This window comes from Epinephelus lanceolatus, chromosome 3, assembly GCF_041903045.1.
Source record: "Epinephelus lanceolatus isolate andai-2023 chromosome 3, ASM4190304v1, whole genome shotgun sequence".
Classification (NCBI taxonomy): Eukaryota; Metazoa; Chordata; class Actinopteri; order Perciformes; family Serranidae; genus Epinephelus; species Epinephelus lanceolatus.
This window is the reverse complement of record NC_135736.1, coordinates 4,237,169-4,260,946: the sequence shown is the minus strand read 5'-3', so window position 1 is coordinate 4,260,946 and position 23,778 is coordinate 4,237,169. Positions and strand designations below refer to the sequence as shown.

Here is a 23,778-nt window from a genome sequence, read left to right as displayed (position 1 = left end):
AATACAGTGATCCCACAGTGGAAATAATTATATATGTGCAGTCCTTATAATACTGAAAAAAAATTATATATGGTAAAGAATCTGGTACTCAGTATAGTCCCTATGTAGCAAACTCATTTCTAGATAAACTTGGATTTAAGTCAACATCTCAATTTCTGGCCATTGTGGGGCTTTGTCTGATTTTTTTTTTCTCAAACTCTCAAATTCAGAGGATAAATCCAGTTTTGAAGCATGTAAAGGCATGTAACAGTAGCTGTGGCTCAGGAGGTAGTGCAAGTCATCCACTAATTTGAAGAATAGTGGTTTGATGTCCGGCTCCTCCAGTTTGCATTTTGAAGTTTCCTTGGCCATGATACTGAACCCAAAATCACTCCTGAGGGCTGTTCCATCGGTGTGTGAATGTATAACTAATGAGCAGGTGGCAATTTGTATGGTAGCCTGGACCACCAGTGTGTGAATGGGTGAATGTGGCATGTCATGTAGAGTGCTTCAAATGGTCAGAAGACTAGAAAAAACCTTTAGAAATAATGAAAATCCATTTACCAAGTCCATGATTACAAGCTAGCAGCAAACACTTTACCACTGTGCTCTTGGAGAGTGCTACTCTCCCTCACTCAATCACTCTCGGTTTTCCTGAAATAATTAGTGAAAGGCTTGATGTTACAGTAACAAGGCAGAAACCAGGACACTGGATTTACATCTGATTTCAGTTGGCAATGGCAATTTTATTTATGTACCACATTTCATTACACATAAACTCAAAGTGCTTTACAATGAAAAACAACAGATAAAAGAAGATATGAGAACATTAAGTTTGCTTTTAAATGTGAACACAGTTGTGCTCAAAGTCAGCAGGCAGCTTGTTCCAGAGTGACATGAGAGGCCTAAAGAGAGAGAGCTAAATTATTAAAGACTGTAGTATTGATCAGCGCTAATGGTATCGGTTCTTTTGTGCCGGCGCTGATCTCCTCTACACACATCCACACACACACACACACCGACATAACACGGTAACCGGTGAACAGCCGAGCAGCCGCGGTGGAAACAAAGTGAAGATAACTCGACAATGACTCAAGTTGACGGCAGCTACACTCGTTACTGTAAGTGACATTAACCCTTAGTGGGTAAGAAGCCAATAATTTATCAATACATGTGTTCAGCAAGCATGAACATGTAAACATGTAGACAGCAATATTCAATATGCTCCTTCCACAGTCTCTCATCCACCATCACTAACGTTATGTCTTACACAAGGACACAGCACTAGTTCAGCTGATAGCCAATTGTTACTAATAAGCTCAAATGACAGCTGTCTGTATGTAGACTAACTTAGTTTGACACTTATCTTAAAATACTTTTAAACTTAGCTGCTGGCTCCAACTCTCTACCAGCACGTAACCAGCCAAGCTGGCGGAGCCAAATACAGGGCACACTCAGCAGTGAAACCCGTGTACACGTTTACATGAAAAAAATTACCCACTCTAAACATTTAGAGATTTTTGTACACGAACTCACCCCTATCATCTACATCATCACGCTAATTTAAATAAATTTTCCGCAACTTTGAGGTGCGGTGGAAATGCAAACCGCACAGCTTACCAGGAATTCTTTTACCCAGGTAAACAAATTCCTGGTAAGAAAAGTTCCTGGAAATGTTGGTGGAAAGGGGGCTAATGAAAACCTCTCACACCCCACCCCACTTATGTTAGTTTTTAATGGCTTAGCAATGCACATTAAAATACAACAACAGTGTTTAAACTTTTGTCAATATAGGCATGCTACACATCGTTAGCTCAGTTAGATTCCCACAAATACAAGTATGTGGGTTGCGCCCATAAAAAATTTGCCAAATCTTCTCTGCCAATGTCAAACAGCTTCTTTTTTTTGTTGCTGTTGCTATTGACTCTTGTTTTGAGCTTCTGGTACCCCCAGGTGCACCTGATTGTCGGCACCTGTGAGCATGGGCCACGCTACAGTCAGTAGGTGTCTGCTCCAAGAATTGGCATGCCATGTTTGACGGATCTGGATAGGGCCTGTGCAATAGGGCAACTTCAAGCTGGTGTTCTGCAAAACCAAGTTGTGGCATTATTTTGAGTGAGCCCTAGTACCATCTGCAAACTGGAGGCCAAGCTCCATATAACAGGGAGTGTCAGAGACAGGCTGCAAAGTGGGCATCCCAAGAAGACAGCACCCGAAGTAGACCGTTTCCTCAGCCTGTCAGCACTTTGAACCGTTGGCAGTCTTGTACAGATTTGTAGTCAAGGTTTCCAGGACGATATAGCTGACATCTCTCTGCCCAGACAGTCCAGAACAGACTGGAAAAACAAGGCTTGTCATCATTGGAGGCAATCTCAATGTGGAGAGATATCGAGATAAAATTCTGCAACCAGTGGCAATCCCATATCTCCACAGTCTGGGACTGAACACGATGACGACGCTCGCCCCCACAGAGCAGGGTTTATCAGAGACTACCTCCAGAATTTGGGAGTGGAGAGGATGGAATGGCCCGCAAGTAGTCCTGACCTCAACCCCATTGAACACTTGTGGGATCAGCTTGGGTGTGCTGTTCATGCCAGAGTGACCAACACAACCACGTTGGCTGTCTTGCGACAAATGCTGGTTGAAGAATGGGATGCCATCCCACAGCAGTGTGTGACCAGGCTGGTGACCAGCATGAGGAGGAGGTGCCAGGCGGTTGTGGCTGTGTATGGTTCTTCCACATGCTACTGAGGCTCCTGTTTGTTAAATGAATAAATTGTTAAATAGCCAATATGTCTCGTTTCTTCAGACTTCAGTCATCCAATCCACCAAACAACAGACAACGGCAAAAAAAAAGCTGTTTGACATTGGCAGAGAAGACTTGGCAAATGTCATGGGCGCATCCCACATACTCAGCTCTGCTGCTCATCCCACAAATGCATGTCCCTTACAAATGTGGCACCTTTTTAAAGGGAAATAAACAGGCTTTCCAATGGTATACGATTTATTGCCAAGAAGCATTGTTACAACAAAGAAATAATCTACCAAACACAAATTTCCTTACCTTTTGTGCTTAGTTTATTGTAATAGTTTTCCTTCAGATTTGTCTCTTGCCCCTTCTTTGGTCTGTATCCAGCATAATACCTTATCTCAAAGAAATGTATGGAAACAAATGTATATGTAACACAAAAAGGCAATTTATTGATCTAGCTGGTCAAAAATATGTTTGACCAGTGGATTTTGTTTTCATTTACCAGCCCCCTTGTGGCAGCATTTCATTTCAGACACTGTTTCCAACAGTGAATAAAACTCCAAATGTATTTCTGGGTTGGTGTGACTGTAAATGATAAAGCAAGTCACATATTTCATCTCACCTACTGTAGATTGTATACAGCTCTGTTAATGGATCAGTCAGAATTAAAGTTGACTTTTAAGTAACAATTTCCTAAATGTGTGGAACCTTTATTGTCATGTTTCATCATTTTTTTTCCTCCTCAGATCTGCACAGAGATCCTGGAATGTCTTCGGAGTGGTGTGTTGGGTGACTGTACGGAGCGTGCAGAGTCGTACCGCGCAGAGTGTCACAAGCTTTACCCCTACACGTTAGCTTTCACACCTCCTGGATACGAGGAAAACACAAAGATCGCCAACGGAGACATATCCACGGAAACGGAGGAGCTAGCCAATGAGATGTGAGCGCAACAGAACAACAAAGGATTAGAAAAGGAATTGAGCCGAGTGCAGAGCCTTGTGGTACGCCTGGCAGACATTTTGTAGAGCCAGACACAGGAAGCAAAAATGGGTGTTTCGTTCTTTGGCTCAGCTCAATCGGGTCTGTCCTGGCATGGCTTGTCTCTCCCACATGGTGAAAATCAGGACTGTGTGTGTGTGTGTGTGTGTGTGTGTGTGTGTGTGTGTGTGAGAGAGAGGGAGGGAGTGAGAGAAAGAGGGGAGGGGGATAACAGAATGGCCATTTTACTTTTTTTTAATAAAGCTGACAACCAAGCTGAATATGAAAATTAACAATAGTTATTGGCAAACTGTTCGGAGAAACTGTGACGGACTGTCAGTTTCCTTGGAGATGATCAATAACGGTAACAGCAACCACTCAAGTTTGACTTGATGCTGTTCCGACACGCCTATCGCATACTGCCTATCCCTTATTTTAAAAAGCTAATTTAAATGAAAATAGGACACAAATGTCGCTGGGGGACAGGAGACTGAGCTGAGAGGATCTGATCTTTGACAGATCTGTAGGAAGCTGAGCAGGAAGAGATACTGAGGACATCCAGCGACCACAAGCGAATCTGTATCTGCTGTACCGCTTCAGTAAACTGATCTACATGTGGCAGTGCAGTGGAGTGTCTAAGGAAGGCCTGATCTCTGCAGGGGCACAGCACAAATGTCACCTCACATGTGAACAGTTTTTTGTGTGTTTTTGATTTTTTTTCTTTCTGTCTTTCTTTCTTTCTTTTTTTTTCTTTTTTGGTCAAACTGTGCTTCCCTCACGGTTCCTGGTTAAACTTGGGAATATGTAATCCTCTGTCTGTTAATATGGAGCACCTTGTAGCACAGATTAAAAACTGTAAAGGGTGTGTGTTGTGCTCCATTTCAAATACACTGCTACTCTTAACATTTTTACGTAGTTCCGAGAGAGTTGGATAGATCTAAGCAATACCATAGACACCTTCCTGTCCATAATGGATCAATGACGCTCTTCTTATTGATAATCATTTCTAGATCGGGTTGAAGTGGTTACACGGAGCCTCCTGGCAGTCACTTGTGTCGTTGCTGTTGTCACTGATAGAAATGGTTTTATCTGCATGAACACAGAGACTCTAACAGTCAGAGTGGAAACATCCTACTTCAGAGGGCTCTTTTCTGCAAATTCACATGGCTCCATTAAAGGTCAGAGTTCAGCATCCAAACCTGTTGCCCAAGTTGACAGAAGCAAAATTGTTACAAGGCGAGTAAAGGTATGAGCATCTGAAATACATTGTTTTACTTTTTCTGTTTCCCCCCTTTTCCCCCACAATCTCTTTTCTTTCTCTTTTTTTTTTCTCTCATTTGGGTTCTAATGTGAAAGATGAAATCTGAGATGGCGATGTATGATACCTCTGGATTTTTGTATTAAAACCAAACAAATGAAAGCAATTGACTTTTTACATCTGTTTGGAGCCACTGCTTACCTCACTGAGCTGCTGGTGTATTCCTAGCTGACAGGTCAGACTCAGCATTGTGGGTGAGGCTGACATCACACTCTTTGTCCTCAGACGTTATCACTTGGTGCTTCTCAAAGTCAAGGAAGGATCCTTAAATGGCCAAATTTCAAGGAGGCTACATCATCGAATCCCAACAAAGGACTGTTTCATTGTCAGGGATCCTTCGAATTCTACCAAGGACTGAGTCCTTCCTTCAGGGCATTTACAAGGATGCATACATGTATCCTCTGCAGGCATTAAGTACCCACAATTCTTTGCACACAATTTGCCAGAATTCAAGGCGGGACCTCTTCGAGGATGCACACCGGGGCATTCCCTAGCCTGTTTCAGTGTGTGTTCACTGAATGCTGGGAAGGAGTCTCACTATAAATATAATAAACTGGAGCTTCCATGCTTTGATTACCTGCTGTGTAACAACATGACCCTCATCCATTTAAAATGAACGTTGGGTCTTCTGAGTTTATTTTGGTGAAAGTAATGTAAGTAGTGTAATAAGTAACTTAAGTTGCTTTACAATATTACTCTGTGTAGAGTAATATTGTAAAGCAACTTATCACTCTGAGATGAAGGTAACTTAATATGTAATACATTACATAATTAGAGTAACTTGCCCAACACAGTCACCCAGAACAGTACCTGTAAGAGACGGACGGCAGGAGACTGATCTATGACAGTACATGCATTCCAGCAGTAGAGGGCAGCAGGCGTTCCTCTCGTAGGGCAGGTGAGTGGATGAGGTAGCTGCCTTGGCCATCGCTGAGGTCGAGGTGTGAAGTTGTTAAACATATCTTATATGATTTTAATCCAGCATAGTGAGTGTTTGTGTGTCCAGCTAATAAGTGATTGATTAATATACACAGAGAGGCAGGTAGTCCATATTATGTCATATCCATCCGCTATGTTGGCTGTGCACAATGTCTCGGGTAGGTCCCACATCAATTAAAGATTTTAAGTGGACTAATGAAAGGTTTGGGGGTGATGTAACAAACGTATTTATCTATAATTTTTTTCAGAGGAATCCAGAATATTAGCCCAGAGTCTAAGACCCTATGCCGACGCCTGGCCGCTTGTCATTTGATCATCTCTCCACCCTCCGACACCAATCATCACAGAGCTGTCTCAGTAAACCCTCCCTCAGGCTGCTCAGCACCGGGAGGTTTCTAGGAGCTTTTGGACGGAAGGTTGCACTGAACCATGTGAATACTTTACCTCTTGAAGTCCTGCTGTAGTTGTAGCCTCCTGTTGAAGCTGCATCTTTCCAAACCTTTGCTGGAGATCACGTGTGACGCGCAGCGCGTTTCTGCGCTTTGTTTACCGGTGAATTTTGTATGAAGGAAGGTTAAATGGAGTCATCCCTGGAGTTCTCCAGCTCTTTGGGCAGCGTGTCCTCATTGCTGACTCGCTGTCGGACTTTTAAAGTGCTGGTGATAGGAGACTCCGGGGTGGGGAAGACCTGCCTCACACACCGACTCTGCGCCGGGGAGTTCCCCAGCAGAGTGGAGGCTACCATCGGGGTGGACTTCCGCGAGAGACAGCTGGACATTCACGGAGAGAGAATTAAGGTAAGTAGTGATGTATGTACATCACTTTTTTTTAAACAGTGGACAAACTATCAGACTAATTGTGTCAAACATTCACTTTACACCCAGCAGCGGTTCTCCGGATGGTATTTAAATAAACTCACTAATATATTTTCACTAAATATTTGCTCCTGTAGATTTTATGTTAATCACTTATAATTATAACATTGAATGCTCTCACTATGCTCTTTATGGGCCAGATTGAATCACCCTGAACAAACGTAACTAAAAAAAAAAAAAGAGAACAGCATATTCCTCATGCAGGTTACATGAGAATGTTTGTTTTCTAACAGTGGCTTCATCATGTTTTATAGGTACTGCACTTTGATCTCCTGTTGGCTCTAAATATTCTTGTGGCCCTGCTGAGTTATTTGTCCCAGACTGACTTCTCTTTCTGTGTTTGCAGAACTAATGCAGCCTTTAAATCACTGTGAACATTACATGTTTGATTCTACTGCATGTTTCTGTTTTATCATCAGCATCAGAGAGCTGTCTGACTGATAAATGGTTCGGCTCTGATTTTAATCCTGAAGTTGTGACAGGATTAATTAGAGCCCCACTGTGTAAACACAGTTAGGGAATTTTATTTGATGAGTCTATATGAAAAGTGTGGGTGTTAGTTGGCTCGTGCTGTTTCCTGAGTGTTTTGAAACTAGCACATGACAGAGGAAGTGTTTGTCTGTGGTGACTGAGGATTTCCTCAGAGCTTTAGGGTAGAAGAAGTTTCAAATTTTGCCCCAGATAATGTTATTGATAAGGGTATTAGACAAACTGTAAGTCTTCTGTTCAGACTGAACGTGTAGTTTAAGAAATATCTCAGTTTGGGTGTTAATCAAAAGTGTGTGTGTGTTTGTGTGGTGTTGTTGTTGTTGTTGTTTTTGTTTGTTTGTTTTGTGGCAAGTAACGTTCAATTCACTTAAACTGTTAATAAGACTTCTGGGCCCAGATCAGAATGATCCACATTTGGAAATCCCATGTTTTGCTATCCATGATCAGATAACCTATCTTACTTTTGTATATTCTTTTTCAAGGCAACGTTATATTGGATCACCCTGATCCAGATACAAACGTTTTAAGATTACTAAATCCAAATAATCAGAGCTCTAAGTGGAACTACATATCACAATGTAGGCTACTAACTGTGTATAGAACAGGCAGAATAGCCAGTGTGAGACAGCATGGGGTCTATACTTGTGAAAAATTGATATAAAGTGAGAAATGAAAGTTAGAATTAAAGTAATAATCTCAAGAATTTTAATTTAATGAATGTCTGTTAAGTCACTATCACCATTGTCTACTTTATCACAGCTTCACAACTGTTAAACAAATATGTATATATATATATATATATATATACAGTACAGGCCAAAAGTTTGGACACACCTTCTCATTCAATGCGTTTTCTTTATTTTCATGACTATTTACATTGTAGATTCTCACTGAAGGCATCAAAACTATGAATGAACACATGTGGAGTTATGTACTTAACAAAAAAAGGTGAAATAACTGAAAACATGTTTTATATTCTAGTTTCTTCAAAATAGCCACCCTTTGCTCTGATTACTGCTTTGCACACTCTTGGCATTCTCTCCATGAGCTTCAAGAGGTAGTCACCTGAAATGGTTTTCCAACAGTCTTGAAGGAGTTCCCAGAGGTGTTTAGCACTTGTTGGCCCCTTTGCCTTCACTCTGCGGTCCAGCTCACCCCAAACCATCTGGATTGGGTTCAGGTCCGGTGACTGTGGAGGCCAGGTCATCTGCCGCAGCACTCCATCACTCTCCTTCTTGGTCAAATAGCCCTTACACAGCCTGGAGGTGTGTTTGGGGTCATTGTCCTGTTGAAAAATAAATGATCGTCCAACTAAACGCAAACCGGATGGGATGGCATGTCGCTGCAGGATGCTGTGGTAGCCATGCTGGTTCAGTGTGCCTTCAATTTTGAATAAATCCCCAACAGTGTCACCAGCAAAACACCCCCACACCATCACACCTCCTCCTCCATGCTTCACAGTGGGAACCAGGCATGTGGAATCCATCCGTTCACCTTTTCTGCGTCTCACAAACCATGAAGGCCTGATTGGCGCAGTCTCCTCTTAACAGTTGTTCTAGAGATGGGTCTGCTGCTAGAACTCTGTGTGGCATTCATCTGGTCTCTGATCTGAGCTGCTGTTAACTTGCGATTTCTGAGGCTGGTGACTCGGATGAACTTATCCTCAGAAGCAGAGGTGACTCTTGGTCTTCCTTTCCTGGGTCGGTCCTCATGTGTGCCAGTTTGGTTGTAGCGCTTGATGGTTTTTGCGACTCCACTTGGGGACACATTTAAAGTTTTTGCAATTTTCCGCACTGACTGACCTTCATTTCTTAAAGTAATGATGGCCACTCGTTTTTCTTTAGTTAGCTGATTGGTTCTTGCCATAATATGAATTTTAACAGTTGTCCAATAGGGCTGTCGGCTGTGTATTAACCTGACTTCTGCACAACACAACTGATGGTCCCAACCCCATTGATAAAGCAAGAAATTCCACTAATTAACCCTGATAAGGCACACCTGTGAAGTGGAAACCATTTCAGGTGACTACCTCTTGAAGCTCATGGAGAGAATGCCAAGAGTGTGCAAAGCAGTAATCAGAGCAAAGGGTGGCTATTTTGAAGAAACTAGAATATAAAACATGTTTTCAGTTATTTCACCTTTTTTTGTTAAGTACATAACTCCACATGTGTTCATTCATAGTTTTGATGCCTTCAGTGAGAATCTACAATGTAAATAGTCATGAAAATAAAGAAAACGCATTGAATGAGAAGGTGTGTCCAAACTTTTGGCCTGTACTGTATATATATATGTATGTGTATATATATATATATATATATATATATATATATATATATATGTATATATATATATATATATGTATATATATATATATATGTATATATGTATGTATGTATGCATACATACATGCATGCATGTATGTATGTATGTATGTATATATATATATATATATATATATATGTGTGTGTGTCTATGTATGTGTATATGTCTATTAAGCCTTTCAGTACAGTAAAGTTAAAAAATAAAAACAAAAACAAATAGCTGTCAAATCAAACCAAAATGATTAAAAATGATCATTTCAAAGATCTGTTGTGTTTTCTTTGGCTGCACCTTTGGCCATAAATGGTAATTGCAGTGTGTTTGTTGGCAGACTGCCTACATTGTGATTTGTACTCCCATTTAGAGCACTGGTTATTCAGATTTGGTCATCTTAAAAGTTTGTATCTGGATCAGCGTGATCCAATCCAGTGTTGCTTTAAAAACAAACAGCACACAAGTATTATGGATTATTTGCTCCTGGTTAGCAAAACATGGGATTTACAAATCTGGATTAGTCTGATCCAGATTAAATTTTTATCAACTGGGCCCTGGTCTTGAAATACTGACAAACGACTCAGCGTCTTAAGGTTTTCCTTTCAAAACGGTATTGTATTTGTACAAACATTGTATTTACGGTCTTTTATATCAAGTCCTGTCAAAGCACAGAACTAGTAATCATGTTTATGTTGTACCAAATGTGTAAGTCATTTTTAGACAGAGTCAAAAGGTGTGTCATCAATTGATTGACTTATCTTATTTTAGGAGACTATGACAAAACTCAGCAGAGAGATCTGACTTTCTAATGATCAGATCAACTTCCTTTGTTCTCTCTCAGTGATGACTCACTGTGTGTGTGTGTGTGTGTGTGTGTGGGTGTGTGTGTGTGTGTGTGTGTGTGTGTTTCTGCCTGGTTTGGGGTATTTCAACATGTGATTTCCCTTAAGTTATTTCCTCTCTGCTTCCCTCCTTACGTTTGTGTCACGTCCACCTCAGTGCCAGCCTACATGTCAATAATCCCTCACTTTTCCCCCCAACACCACCACCAGCTCCAGCTGTGGGACACAGCAGGACAGGAGCGTTTCCGTAAGTCTATGGTGCAACACTACTATCGTAATGTCCACGCCGTGCTCTTCGTATATGATGTCACCTGCCCTGCCAGCTTCAGAAGCCTAACTTCCTGGATAGAAGAGTGCAGGCAGAACTCCCTCGGGCAAGAAATCCCCAGGTAATGTACTATTACTGCATTCAATCAGATCAAATTCTTTGTAGTTTAGTCAACATCCGATAACCATATTACCTTATGCAAGGCACAAAGTCATCACCCATATTTATTCCTTTCTGCTGCCTTTTCTCTTCCCAGGTTTTTGGTGGGTAATAAGAGTGACCTCCGTGATCCCAGCAAGACTGACAACCAGGTGAGCAAGGAGCAGGCGATGAGCTTCGCCAAAGCCAACGGCATGATGTGTTTTGAGACGTCCGCCAAGGACCCCCTTAACAAATATGGGAATGCTCAGAGAGGTGACGGGGAGCTTCTGTGTCAGCAGGATAAGGTGGATGACATTGTTGTTGCTGTTGGTGCCAAACTGAAGAGACAGAAGAAACCTTTAGCAGCAAACCCCTCGGCGTATGGCTCCTTTAAAGTCATGAGCAAGAAGAGAGCAGAGAAGGAGCTGTGGACTTGCTGCTGAGAGGGGGGAAGAGAAATGTGATGTTCTTGTGTTTAGCTCTTTCTAAGTGCATGATTGTGTGTGAATATAAGTGTGTTTGTGTGAGGCAGAGAATGACCACGTTGTGCATAATATTCATTTTTGACCAAAGACAAAATTGCAGATCATTTACACTGGAAATACAGTTTCTGTTAGTCCCACACAGAAATTAAATTTTTATACTCTTAAATATGTGAGAGGTCCTGTTTTGGAAATATTTTGTATATTTGTGATCTTATTGTTTACAATCGCTGTAAAATTAAAGCCTGTCAATGGAAACATTTTGTGAGGGCTCTGATCCAGGTGACCTTTTAGACAGTCATGAATGGAAAGTTTGTCGCGTGGGGGTTGAAACTACTATGCATTAGCAATGTAGCCAGCTATATATATAAGGGTCTGGGTGCAACCCCAAGCCGGGCAGATCAGCCAAAATAAAGAAACTCAACCAACCTGGAATAATAATAAAAATAATAATAATATTAATAATAATAATGATAATATTAATAATAACAACATAAATAAATAATCCGCAGACAAAAAAATATGGAAACTGCAGTTGTAACAATATAACAATACAAAATTTTAGTCCAAACTTCATATCAGTAACCATTAGATGCAACAATAACCTGGTTGAGCCTGCCGGACTCTGCTGACCTGTTCTGGAGTATTCCGATGACGCCCTGTTTATTTATTATTATGTAATTATTGGAATTGGTGGTAACAGGGTAAAGGTAGGTTTTAATAGTAGTAGTTTTAATATACTTTTGTCCCCTTTTGTCTTTTTTTTCTTTTTTCCCCCTTCCCCTGTAGAGTAAAGACACAGACACAAACACACACACAGCAGTCAACATAAACTTGTCCCCTTATTCCCTGACAACACTTAATTTACTGGCCTGTATTCACTTTTGTATTCAGTGTAGCTAGCATGATGGACTTTTGGTTTCATAAGGCATCCATGCAGGGGCATCATGGTAGGGGGAAAATGGAAGTGATTACGCAGGGTCCCTATAGGAGGGGCCCCTCAAAAAGCCTGGAATGAAAAGTTTGGATTTATTTGCAATTTTTTATTTGTAAGTAATTAGTGCCACAACTAAAAGACTGAACTTTGTGTAAAAAAAAAAAAAAAAAAAAAAAAATAGCGGAGGCTCTCTGAGGCCCCTCTCCCTTAAAGGCGCAAAATGGTTTAGTACGACTCTGCACTAGGATTCATCTCTAAACACAGCCAGAGCTGAGTGAGTGACTGCTTATGGCACTGGAGCACCAACGTACACTGTCATGTCTTTCCCAAGACAGGGAAGTCAGGGTTCTAAATAAATTAGAAAGAAGAAAAAGAAAGGAGAAGGAAAGAAAGCAGACTCTGTAAAGGAAGTTGTGTGAGAGAGACACGGACCAAGAGAGGAAGAGTAGGGGGCCCACAGAGACTGCTTATGCATTGGGCCCAGAATTTGGTGCTACGCCCCTGCATCCATGTTTGTTTTGCTTATAGGTGCTAACATATTATTTAGTACCAAGTCGGATAAATTGAGTTAACAGAAAAATCTGGATAAGTCATCAGAAGTAGTTCAACATTTTGCAGGTAGAGAAATAAACAAGAGATGTTGATCTACTATAAATATTAGCGTAAGTGCCCCTTTTAACATATACTCAAGCAACTGTAGAGATAGCTGAACAGTTAATGTACAGATACATGATGAAAACTAATTCTTTATTTCACTGTGTTTGATGCACAAATGAAGCTGGGAAAAGGCTTAAAAAGTTTTTATAAAACCTGTGAAAACTCAAATAATGACAGCTTATCCACTCACTTTTCGCTATGAGTAACTTTGGAACAGTGGTGTTATGGTGTGGGACGATCTAATCCTAGTTGTTGAGGGTTTCCCACCCCAGGACCATGTCCAAATGAACAAAACATCACAGTAGTCATGCACCAGTCTTGTGCATGAGCAGTGTGGGCAGCGTTTATCACATGTGCTGTGATTGTGTGTCCAATCAGTGATTCAGAGGCCGTCACATGATGAAAGCAAACGTCTTCTGCTCAGTGAACAAGGCAGCTGTAGATCCTATTACCACCAAAGGTAATGGCAGTAGAGTATTTGTGTGTGTGTGTGAGTGAGTGTGTGAGTGTGTGAGTATGTGAGTGAGTAACTGAGTGACTGAGTGACTGAGTGAGTGCATTTGCGCACATGCAGGTGTCACATTTGTGCAACATTCAACAGCCAACTGGTAGATGTCTTACTCAATACTCAGGAGAGATGACATCTGGAGGAGGATAGTATTTTTTAGATTTGTCCAATTAACAGTAATTTTAAACTTAAATTTTAAATAAAAAGCAATGAGCTTAAAGGCATACTACACAGGATTTGTCACTTACTGTCTGTAATAACAACGTTCAAACATGGCTCCTCCTCCTTGGTTCAAAGAGACTGACAGAGCTCTCTGTAGGTCAAGGGATGTAGAGAGTGAATGAAGAGAGGGAGCAGGGTTAACGAAAACAAACTAGTGCATCAGACCAATAAAACATTAAGTTGTATTTCCCTGAACGTTAAAGCAACACAATGGAGGACTGCGCTTTTTACTTCATGGGGTCCCCCTACAGATGAAAAACGGTATTGCTTGTTGCAAAAATCTTTCTGCGCGTGCATCTGTTGACAAGCGAATGATACCAGCGAACTTCCTGAAGCTGGCCGTGTAATGCGCGATCATCATGTCTTCAGAACAGGTAAAGTAGCCTTATAGCATTTTGTACATACATGATTAGGCCGATTGCTTTATTTATTTATTCATCTTAGAAACTCAGAAATGAGTTGCTCTCTGCATGTCAGGGCTGACCTCCTCCTCACAGCGCGCGCGCGCGCACAGACACACACACACACACACACACACACACACACACACACACACACACAAACTCAACAGAGTGAAGTCAGACAACAGCAGAGAGGTCGCAGTGCAGATGAAGGGAATATAACTTAAAGATGACTCTAGTTGACGACAGTTTTGCTTGTTACTGTGAGTAAGTGTGATAAAACTTCTGCCAGCCAAGCCAGTACTTTATCAATACATGTGATCAGCATGTAGAAAGCCATATTTCAATCTGCTCTGTCCACAGTCTCTCATTCACCACTATTATGATTTACGATCGCGGTCGACACAAGCACATTGCACTTGCGGTGCTAACAGCAAACTGTTAAAGACAAACTAAAATGAAAGCTGTCTGTATGTAGGCTAACACTTTATCTTAAAATGTACCTGAGGCAGCCGACCTGCAGACAGTGAGTCTCCTAAGTAGAGGGTAACAGCAGTAACAGCGCCAGGTCACCATCGGTCGGGCATCCCTCCTCCTCTTTCAGCTCTCGCCAGCGTGTGAAAGCTGGGCCAATATTAATCTTTGTTCGAGCTCTTGTTTTATCGCTCTCCCCTTTTTTTTTCTTTGTCTCCTTGGACAACAGCTGCACATTCTTCCTTTTCTTTGTCGCTTCAGCCATGACCACCACATCTAACTTCATTCACCTCGGTTCGGCTACGCTCCTCTAAAGAGAGGAGGGGGATATGACGTATGCCGTAAAGCAGCCAAATTTTGTAGTCTTTTTTTGTGTCTGGGTTCCTACCCGAACCCCGAAACTGCATAGTGCCAGTGCTAGTGAAACAGACGCTCTCAAGCAATGACGGAGGTGTCATCCAACCTATTGTGAGCTGATGTACCATCACAAGGATCTTGGATATATATTTTGAGGGCTCAAGAACTTTGCTTTAAAGCTATAGTGCGTAACTTTTGTCGCCTCCCAGCTGGTAATGCGTTATTACAACTAATAAGCCACAGAGTAACACTCGGCAGTCGCCACACACCGTACACAGAGTAACACTTGCCTTTGTGGTAGGATCCACTTCTGAACCGTGTCTCGGCCGCTTCTCCGCCATGTTGCTTTCTCTTTCTACCTGCGCTCTACCTCTTGCTATGAGACTCTCCGCTCGTCCTCCCCCTCCCTTCTTGTTGTGAGGAAGCATTTCCTGTGCGCCAGCGCGGGAATGTCGCCGGTTGACACGCATACTAAAAATGATATATACTGAAAAATACTGCGAGATGTTAGAGGAGCCGATCGGCTTAATCAGCATTGTGTCATCTCCTCTAGTAGTGGCTTGGGTGAAACAGACATTTACGGACCTGTAGAAGTTACGCACTCTAGCTTTAAGTCTAAAACCTAAAATGGTGCAAAGCTAATATACAGGGATAAAAAATAACATATATAGTATAAAATTTGTAGAAGCAGAGCAGGGATCTGTGGTACAACTTCATCTCCTTCTAAGGTGCATGGAGTTGGAAAAAGTCTGAAGCAATATTAAAATTATTTAAACAATATAGTCACTCATTCAGGTTTGATTTTCAATGTAGCTACTCCAGAGAGCATTTATGTAACACATTACTGACAGACTGAAAATAATGGCTGTAGCTACCGTGACGTCACCCATTGGTTTGTGGACTCCCACTCTGACTTCAACTAAAGTTTGGTATGTTGAACGTTGCCATCTTGTTTTTTTTTTTTGTTTTTTTTTTGGGGGGGGGGGGGCTAGAAGTGGTCACCATTTGGGCTAGAGAGTGGAACTGTGGAGGAGCGAGAGGTGGATCTGTCTGAGATGACAAGCCCTCAACATCGCATCATGTTAGATAACTTAAGGGAGTCGGTGTCCCTGACCTGACTCTGCTCCACAGCTGTATGGCAGAATGGAGGAGAGAAAGGCTATATGCTGCATTATCACACCGGCTGCTACCCATTACACCAGCTAGATTTAGGGTCCCCCTTACATTAGGGTGCAAAGTCCACACTATTCTGATTGCAGTAACATATAATGCTAACTAATGTGACTGTTGTCACATATCTTCATGGTTTGGCTTCACAAATTACCACACTGCCAAAAGCCAATATACAGTCTTTTACAGAGGTTGTATTCCACCCCTGCATTGATCGATTTATTCGTTGATTTATGTATTCAGTAACAGTAGCTGTGCAATGCCTCTTCTACTGTAGCATCTTGCTGGATTTTAGTTGGTTGTAAAGAACTTTCAATGTATGCTGAATAAAAATTTAAAGACAAAACTTTTGTTTTTGCTCCCATTTTCCACAGGTTTGAGTTAAAGATCTGAGATGTCAATTAAAGATGTGAATTTTAATGTAAACATCTCCTTGGTATTGTGTTTTATGTTCCTTGTTTTGTGTATTGTCTTTGTGTTATATGTTGAATGAATAATAACTTAAAAAAAAAAAATCGAAGACTTTTTATGCCCTCATTAGATACATTTCTCTCAAATTCTGGTCACAAATGTGTTAAAATCCATGTCAGTGAGCACTTCTCCTTTTCCATGATAATCCATCCACCTGACAGGTGTGGTATATCAAGGTGCTGATTAAACAGCATCATTACTACACAGGTATGTCTTGGGATGGTCACAATAAAAGGTCACTCTAAAAATGTTCAGTTGAATCACACAACACAATGCCACAGATGTAGCAGGTTTTGAGGGAGTGTGCCATAGGCATGCTGACTGCAGGAATGTCTACCAGAGCTGTTGCCCCCATCATGATCTTGTTAAGCTACCTGTCAAGTGAAAAGTCACAGATTGGTTTCACACTGTGACTCCACACAATCACCAGGATGGCATTTAACGGCAAATTTCAAACTACTGTCAACAATTAGTTAACAAGACTAAATTCTGAGAATTTTTGTTCTTCATCGAGTCACCTTTCATTTATTTTCACAAAGACTGATTACTCCATGAGTGACATACTGACGTTTAAAGATGCTCTTACTGTCTTTGGCTGTTATAAAAGCATAGAATTCAAAGTACTGTCAAAATTCAATTTTTGAGATTAAATACCACTGCACTTTTACTAGGTCATGAAAATGTTGTCCTTTTTTTCATGAACCCTGGAGATTTATTTAGTGAGAGGTTTTAGTGGGGTTGTAGTACTGTTTACACTGACACATCTTCATGCATTGTGGGCTCAATTTTTGACCTAAAAATCTGTCTGGATTGTCTATGCAGTGCAGTTGCAAGATGTTGTGTAGCAAACTTGGTGTCGAAAAAGCAATAAAATGTGGGAGAGTGAGGTTTGATTAGTGTAACAGTTTTTGCAGAAACAGAGTGATGGACTTCAGAACTCCTGCCAGGTTTACGTGTATGAATATTTCTGCTGGGGCTGTATTTTGGTGAAAACTGCAAAGCTGTAGCACATACAGTCGATTTGTTATACATTTTCAAAGTTTTAAACTTCACAACACTGCTGTAGCACCACCATCAGGACTATAAGCCCCAATGTTTAGTTGAGGAACTTTGGTATAGGACTGGACCTATGTGCAAAGTTGATTTTATTTCATGCATGGGTAGACACATGTCATGGTTGGGAGAAAAAAAAAGCAAAACAAGAGGGAGCAGCAGCAGAACTGCCCGGCCCCTGATGAGAGCAATGGGGCAGCTTCATAAATATATGGCAGCCACTGATAATCACTAGCCCAATGATCTAAGTGACGTAACTGAAAGAAGCAGCGACACAGTGGACTGGCCTCACTGACATTCACTTTATAAATGATTTACATGTAAACAAAAGTGTGTTAGGAATAGTGTGTATACATGTGCCTAAAATGTTTCTTTTTATGATTAATATGTGACTCTAAGACAATCATTACAACCCCCACCCTCGTATTTTTTATATCTTTCTCCTTATTTTATTACATTTGATATTTGTTTGTTCTTTTTTGTTTTATTATTATCTTACTAATTCACTTACAGTAATATTTATCTGTTTATTATTTTATTAAGCTCAGGCTTGTAACACAAAAAAATCTCATTAGCCTTCTGTTTCCAGGTTTAACAAAGCATTTTTCCAGTAATATAATAGAACATTTTGGTTGCCAGTTTGAGATGTACAACGTCATCGGTTTATTTTGAGGGAGCATTGTGATTTCCTCAATGGTGCCCCTCCATGAGCACCATTGTCACCTGTTATTATTATTGCTGAGACATAAATGGCAACCTTGGAGACTTGGAGATATTTACACAGGTCCTTACTGTAACACAAGGGTTCACTTCCACCTTTTTAAACACTTCTGAGCCATCTTGTTTCATGTGGAGTACTCTGAAAGCACATGTGACTGAGGGATGGTTCACATCAAGTTGAGAAGAGATGAGTGTCTGTGTCAGTAACACTTGTTTTTCACGTGTTCTGTACAGAGCAAGGTACAACTAACTACAATCTACAATTGCAACCTATCATTGGTAAAAATCTGGCTTGTAGTTTTTTTTAGATCAGTTCCGAAGGGGTTTACATTCTCTTTTTTATCATCTTTTTAGATGTTTCAGAAAGCAATTACTTGACTGCTTGTTTTGTTTCAGAATTACAAATGAATTACGGATTATCCAGTGATACCTGGACCCTGGACCTTTTGTTTCTGCTACTGAAATGAACATTCAGTTCACAGGCAACAGCTCTGGTGGACATTCCTGCAGTCAGCATGCCAATAGCACACTCCCTCAGAAGCTGTGACATCTGTGTCAGTTCGTGTTGTGTAATTTAACTTTGTCCTTTTATTGTGACCATCCTGTTTAATCAGCATGTTGATATGCCACACCTGGAGAAATGTATCTATTGAGAGCATGAAAAAAGTCTCAGATCTTTAACTTAAACGTATGAAAAATGGCAGCAAAAAAAGTGTTGCGTTTAAATACTTGCTTGGTGTATTAGTATAAGAGAAGACAATCTGCCAATCACAGCCATGCATGGTGCAGGCCCACAATAGCTCTGGGACAGAGTGTATTATGCAACTAGAATTCAGTGTCTCTTTGCATGCAACCACATGGGACTGTAATCCACTTGAAAGCAGCGTGAGGGATGTCTGATCCTCCACAGAGCAGTCAACATCATTTCATCTCATTATACAGCATGACACATGCTATGAACGGAAATTAAAACTTAATTGTAATATTTATAATTTTACTATAAATCCGTAACATTACAACATTAACTCAAAGCCACAGCAAAGCACGGACATTGTTCTGCCAGGTCGCCTGTGGGGGGCGCACTGGTGTCCCAGTCTTTTAGAAAGGAGGTGCTCTGTGCAGTCAGTGTTGGACAGCAGCTGAGCGCTCCTCCTCAATCATCTTTAAAAGCTGCTGGGAACACACGGACACACACTCACTTACCTGCTGATAACAGAGAGAAGATGTTCTGCAGACGGGCTTTGCAGAGAGTCGGGCCTCTGGCACGAAGGGCTTTCAAACCAACACCCAGAAATGGTGAGTAGCCTGAGGTTAACACACTTAATGACCTGTGTGGAGTTTACAGGATGTGTCGTCTAATTAATTAAAGATCGCTGCCTCGTGCGTTTACCAGCTTGTCTGCATTGTGGACTAATTACTGGACTAATTGAAACGTTTTGTGAATGACAGTCTCACAGATTTGTTAAAAAGCGGGATTATACTCGTGCAAATGAAATGCTTTTAAAATGACTTTCTGTTGCAGAGTTTCCTTTCAAATCTTTGATTTCTGTGGGAAGACAGTCGCATAAAGATTTAGATTCAGAGGTTTTCCATTGTGCAGAGCAGCAGTCGGAGGGAGGTGTGTCCTGCTTTGGGAACACACCGTTCTTGCACACTGGTTATGAAAGAGCGCACGACACACGACAAAATTTGGTTTTAAGGTTTTATAACTAAGCTGCATCAAATGCGCCTAATGTTTTTGATAAAGTATTAAAGTCTCGAGCGTTTAGGCCTAGTCCAATGTTTGCAAAGAAATAACGATTTAGTAGTGATTCTTTGTGATGGTTACACGCTGTACCAAGACTTCAGAGCTGGACCACATGGAGATCAACCATGCCTGCAGAAATGCCAGCCCCACGGACTAGCCTATGATAACCATATTTTAAAGAGTAACATTCGCACAAGTTGCATACATGAGGCTACACCGGAATTTTCATTTATTTTTTCTGCATTATTTGAAACCTAACTCTGAGTGTTTGCATCTAAGATGAAGGGAATTCAGGTAAAGTTTAGGATGCTTTGTCTTTGCACGCGTGCTTGCCTGGATCATCCTTTACTTTGGGCTCTGAGCACGTGGAATTCAGCTTGAGGGCAAACTGCTGCTTTAATTTCCTGTAAAACTATTGGTGAAGCTCTGACTGATGGTGCAGACAAAATGAACTATAGCTGCAAAAATAGTTGGTCGTGAAGGCTGCATTCTAGAAATAAAAGACTTTTAAAAAAAAAACGAAGGTGTGTCAGGGTCACAGCAGGCCTGACCTTGTTGTCCTGCATGTCTGCACTTTCTCTCCTCTGGTTCTGTCTCAGCATATGTCAGCTGACAGTAGGAGAGTACACCCAACACGCAGGTCAACACACGTGTATCATCACAGCAGCCATCTTGTCTGTTGTTGCTGTGCATGTCCATTTTTACAGGCTTAAACCTCACTGCAGGGATTAACTGATTACCTGTATAAATAACCTGTACTTGGCCTTGTCCCAGCATAACGCTGCTGTGTCATGGGTATTAGAGGAGGAAGGAGGGGGGACTTACTCCTACATTGATTCGGCATACACAAGAGGACAATGTCCAGCTCTATTTGAGTTTGCTACACACTTAGTTTTACTAATTTATTATCTTTTAATTTAGTGATATCATAGCGTCATTTCCACTGCATGGTCCTGCATGGCCCGACTCACATGGAACCATTCTGGGTTTCCATGAGCAAAGTTGTGTATAGTAGGCTACCTGGTACTTTTCTACCTGGTTTCAAGTAAGCTAATACCAGGTGGAGTTAAAACACTGGAGTTCAAACCCACCATTTTGAGAAGGGACTTGAAGGCTGTGGGTTTTTCCGTTGGATTTTTGCAGAGAATAAACTCTGGCAAACAAAAGTTTGATACTTCTGGGTTTTGCTCAGCAAAATAATCTTCACAAATAAACACCACTTAAGGATTTTTGGCACAGTGTTTGGCATTATGATGATTAATGTCCCTTATTAGAAACTGTTAGTAACCAGCTTTTTTAAGACTCGTAAAAGCTTCAAAATGGACAGTGGGGTATTTAATGATGCATTTTATGTCGTAGAACAATTTGTTTAAAGAGATATTTGCACATCCAACTGTCTCAGATGCAGGCGTGTTGGAAAATCATTGAACATTCTTGACCAAGGTCCAGTAGGACTGAAACTAAAAAACTGTGAAGCTGAGCAAAAGCAGTGTGCAGGATTTTCTGTTTAACAACTCAGATGTCGTAGAACAAAACATGAAAGTCTCTTATGCTTGCGGTAACCACAGGCCTTATTTCAGACCTAACAAATAATCAATTTTTAAATAACCCACTGACTTTGAGAAGATGGAACTGGAAGTACTAAAATTCTAACTCATGTCTGAGTTTAAGGACTCATTCCTGCAGTACTCTATTTCAGTGAGCATGGTCATATGGGATGCAGCAGTGCTCACTTTGGTAAGCTCTGTGACCATCTCAGCTTGTGCTCCGAATGCAAGTTTATACCTTGTAACAACCTGCAAGCACCTTTTTGTAAAATGCAAAAATACAAACAAGACCAAAACTAGAGACGATCTTGGGATGGGATCATTCCAACCGTGATAAAGCAATCCATGACTTAAAACAATGGCCCTTTCCCTACATCTTACCCTTCTACCTTTGGGGACCCCTTGCTTGTACCACACCCATCTTTGTCATACGCTTTCATTGCAATCTCAGCTACACACCTGTTAAGTTTCACAACTCACTCTTGCACAGTTATTGGCATGGCTGAAAATCCTGAATTATTTTTTGTTTCACTGAACGTTGGACTGCGCTTTATTTCTAAAGCTTGGAAAATTAGGCAACTAGACTGAATAATACATGCATACAATATGAGATCAGTTTTTCAGTTATGTCATGTATAGGGCATACAGAATATACTATTCATGTTTTCCTTTTTAATTTGTATATTTGGACTCACATCTCTATACATGGAAACTGGTAGCCTGCCTTGTAAGCCTGACTAGATCTAACTCTAGATGCGGTTGCAGCCGTGTCAGCAGTACATGGAGCAAAAATCTAAGTATATCTTTCTAAATCAGTGATTACAAAATAAAATTGATCTGTTTGAAGTTAGTTAGGCAGGAAGTCTTCTGTAGGTTTAATTCTGGGGTTAAGGAAAAAATTAGGTTAATCATAATGTAGTCTCTATATACAGACTCTACATTCAGTGAATGTAGAGTCTGTAGGCAAACCTCGGAGATCTTGCCTCCGGAAGAAGAGCAGAAGAGCCCTGGTTTCCGCCCAAATCAAACCGGAATGCCAAAAAATCGGGGGTCTGCCCCCAGAGGCTGTATCGCCCTCTGCCGGAAGTCAGACGCCGAATACAGCTGATGGGTTCCGAGATTGATCATAATTTGATGCAGGATGTAAGGCACCACGCCCAGGTGAAATACAGCGTTTTTAGGCTGTCCCACTCTTAGATAGCCAAGATACCATCAATGGTGGCTGCAATTTTTTTCCGTTCACTAGACCCAAATATATGTAGTTTGAGCCAGCAGCCAGGTAGTTTAGCGTAAAGGCTATGAGGTAAACGGTTGCTCAGCCCCAGAGAACCTCAAGTTCACTAACATGTTACACTATTTGGGCCATTTGTGGTACACAACTGTCCATGAAAACCACAGTGTGACATTTTAACACTTTAGGGTTTTTTTTGTTTTGTTTTGTTTTTTACAGATTAACCAAACAAGATAAAAAGTGATCCTTCTTTTTCATTACCATTGGACAGAGCCAGTCCAGCTAGTTTCCTACCTGTCTGGTTTCCCCGTATCCAGTCTTTATGCCATGCTAAGCTAACTGATTGCTGCCTCCAGCTACGTATTTAGCAGACAGACATCAGAGTGGTATCAAACTTGCAATAGACCGAAGATTTTGTGATGGGTAGAGTTGAAACAGGCAACTACTTGCAATGCACCGTTCTGCAATGTTCTAAAAAACCTGCCAGTTCATACCAATGCAACTAGATGAGAGGATGTATCATCTCTATACAACAACTCTGTTCTTCCGTTCTGATTTCCAGCTTTTCATGCTTATTTTGTGGCTGAAAATTTGTAGCTTCTTTAAAATATGAATGAGGATAGTGATGGTGAGATACTGGCTACAGTTGCATTTGTAGTAGTAACGAAACTGAAACCGAAAAACTGAAACAAGACCAGTGTCAGATGGACTGTATTCATAATAAATACGCCACAATAATATAAGTAACCAGCGCCAGTTAATCAGTCATAAGTACAAGCGGGGCACAAGTACATACAGCGAGCAGCAGCAGTGACCCACTGTCCTACACCAGCACACCATGAGGACAGAAACAGAGGGCTCAGCAGGGACGGAGCACCTGCAGCAGCAAGTTAACACGCCATCTGCG

The 23,778-nt window shown here is 41.1% G+C and overlaps 3 protein-coding genes across 3 annotated transcripts in view; all 3 read left to right on the top strand.

The window, feature by feature from the left end:
• LOC117255676 (N-alpha-acetyltransferase 15, NatA auxiliary subunit) overlaps positions 1–5,129 on the top strand; it is a 32,476-nt gene extending 27,347 nt beyond the window's left edge. Inside the window, exon 20 of the mRNA XM_033624802.2 lies at positions 3,478–5,129. Coding sequence (XP_033480693.1) covers positions 3,478–3,675 — 198 coding nt within the window. The 3' untranslated portion in view covers positions 3,676–5,129. The remainder of the gene's footprint in view (positions 1–3,477) is intronic.
• A 1,189-nt stretch (positions 5,130–6,318) lies between these two features.
• LOC117255701 (ras-related protein Rab-33B-like) lies at positions 6,319–11,540 on the top strand. Its single transcript, XM_033624840.2, has 3 exons — positions 6,319–6,763; positions 10,696–10,874; positions 11,010–11,540. Exons 1-3 carry the CDS (start codon positions 6,545–6,547, stop codon positions 11,335–11,337), a joined length of 726 nt encoding a protein of 241 aa, XP_033480731.1. The 5' UTR covers positions 6,319–6,544; the 3' UTR covers positions 11,338–11,540.
• Positions 11,541–19,427: 7,887 nt separating this feature from the next.
• The window catches only part of mgarpb (mitochondria localized glutamic acid rich protein b), a 28,434-nt gene continuing 24,083 nt past the window's right edge, over positions 19,428–23,778 (top strand). The window contains exon 1 of the mRNA XM_033623161.2: positions 19,428–19,642. Coding sequence (XP_033479052.2) covers positions 19,570–19,642 — 73 coding nt within the window. The 5' untranslated portion in view covers positions 19,428–19,569. The remainder of the gene's footprint in view (positions 19,643–23,778) is intronic.

Excerpts from the sequence above, each read along its gene's own strand:
- LOC117255701 (XM_033624840.2), top strand. The coding sequence starts at position 6,545 with ATGGAGTCATCCCTGGAGTTCTCCAGCTCTTTGGGCAGCGTGTCCTCA. Across the intron at positions 6,764-10,695 it reads TTCACGGAGAGAGAATTAAG|CTCCAGCTGTGGGACACAGC; the intron begins GTAAGTAGTGAT and ends CACCACCACCAG. Across the intron at positions 10,875-11,009 it reads CTCGGGCAAGAAATCCCCAG|GTTTTTGGTGGGTAATAAGA; the intron begins GTAATGTACTAT and ends TTCTCTTCCCAG.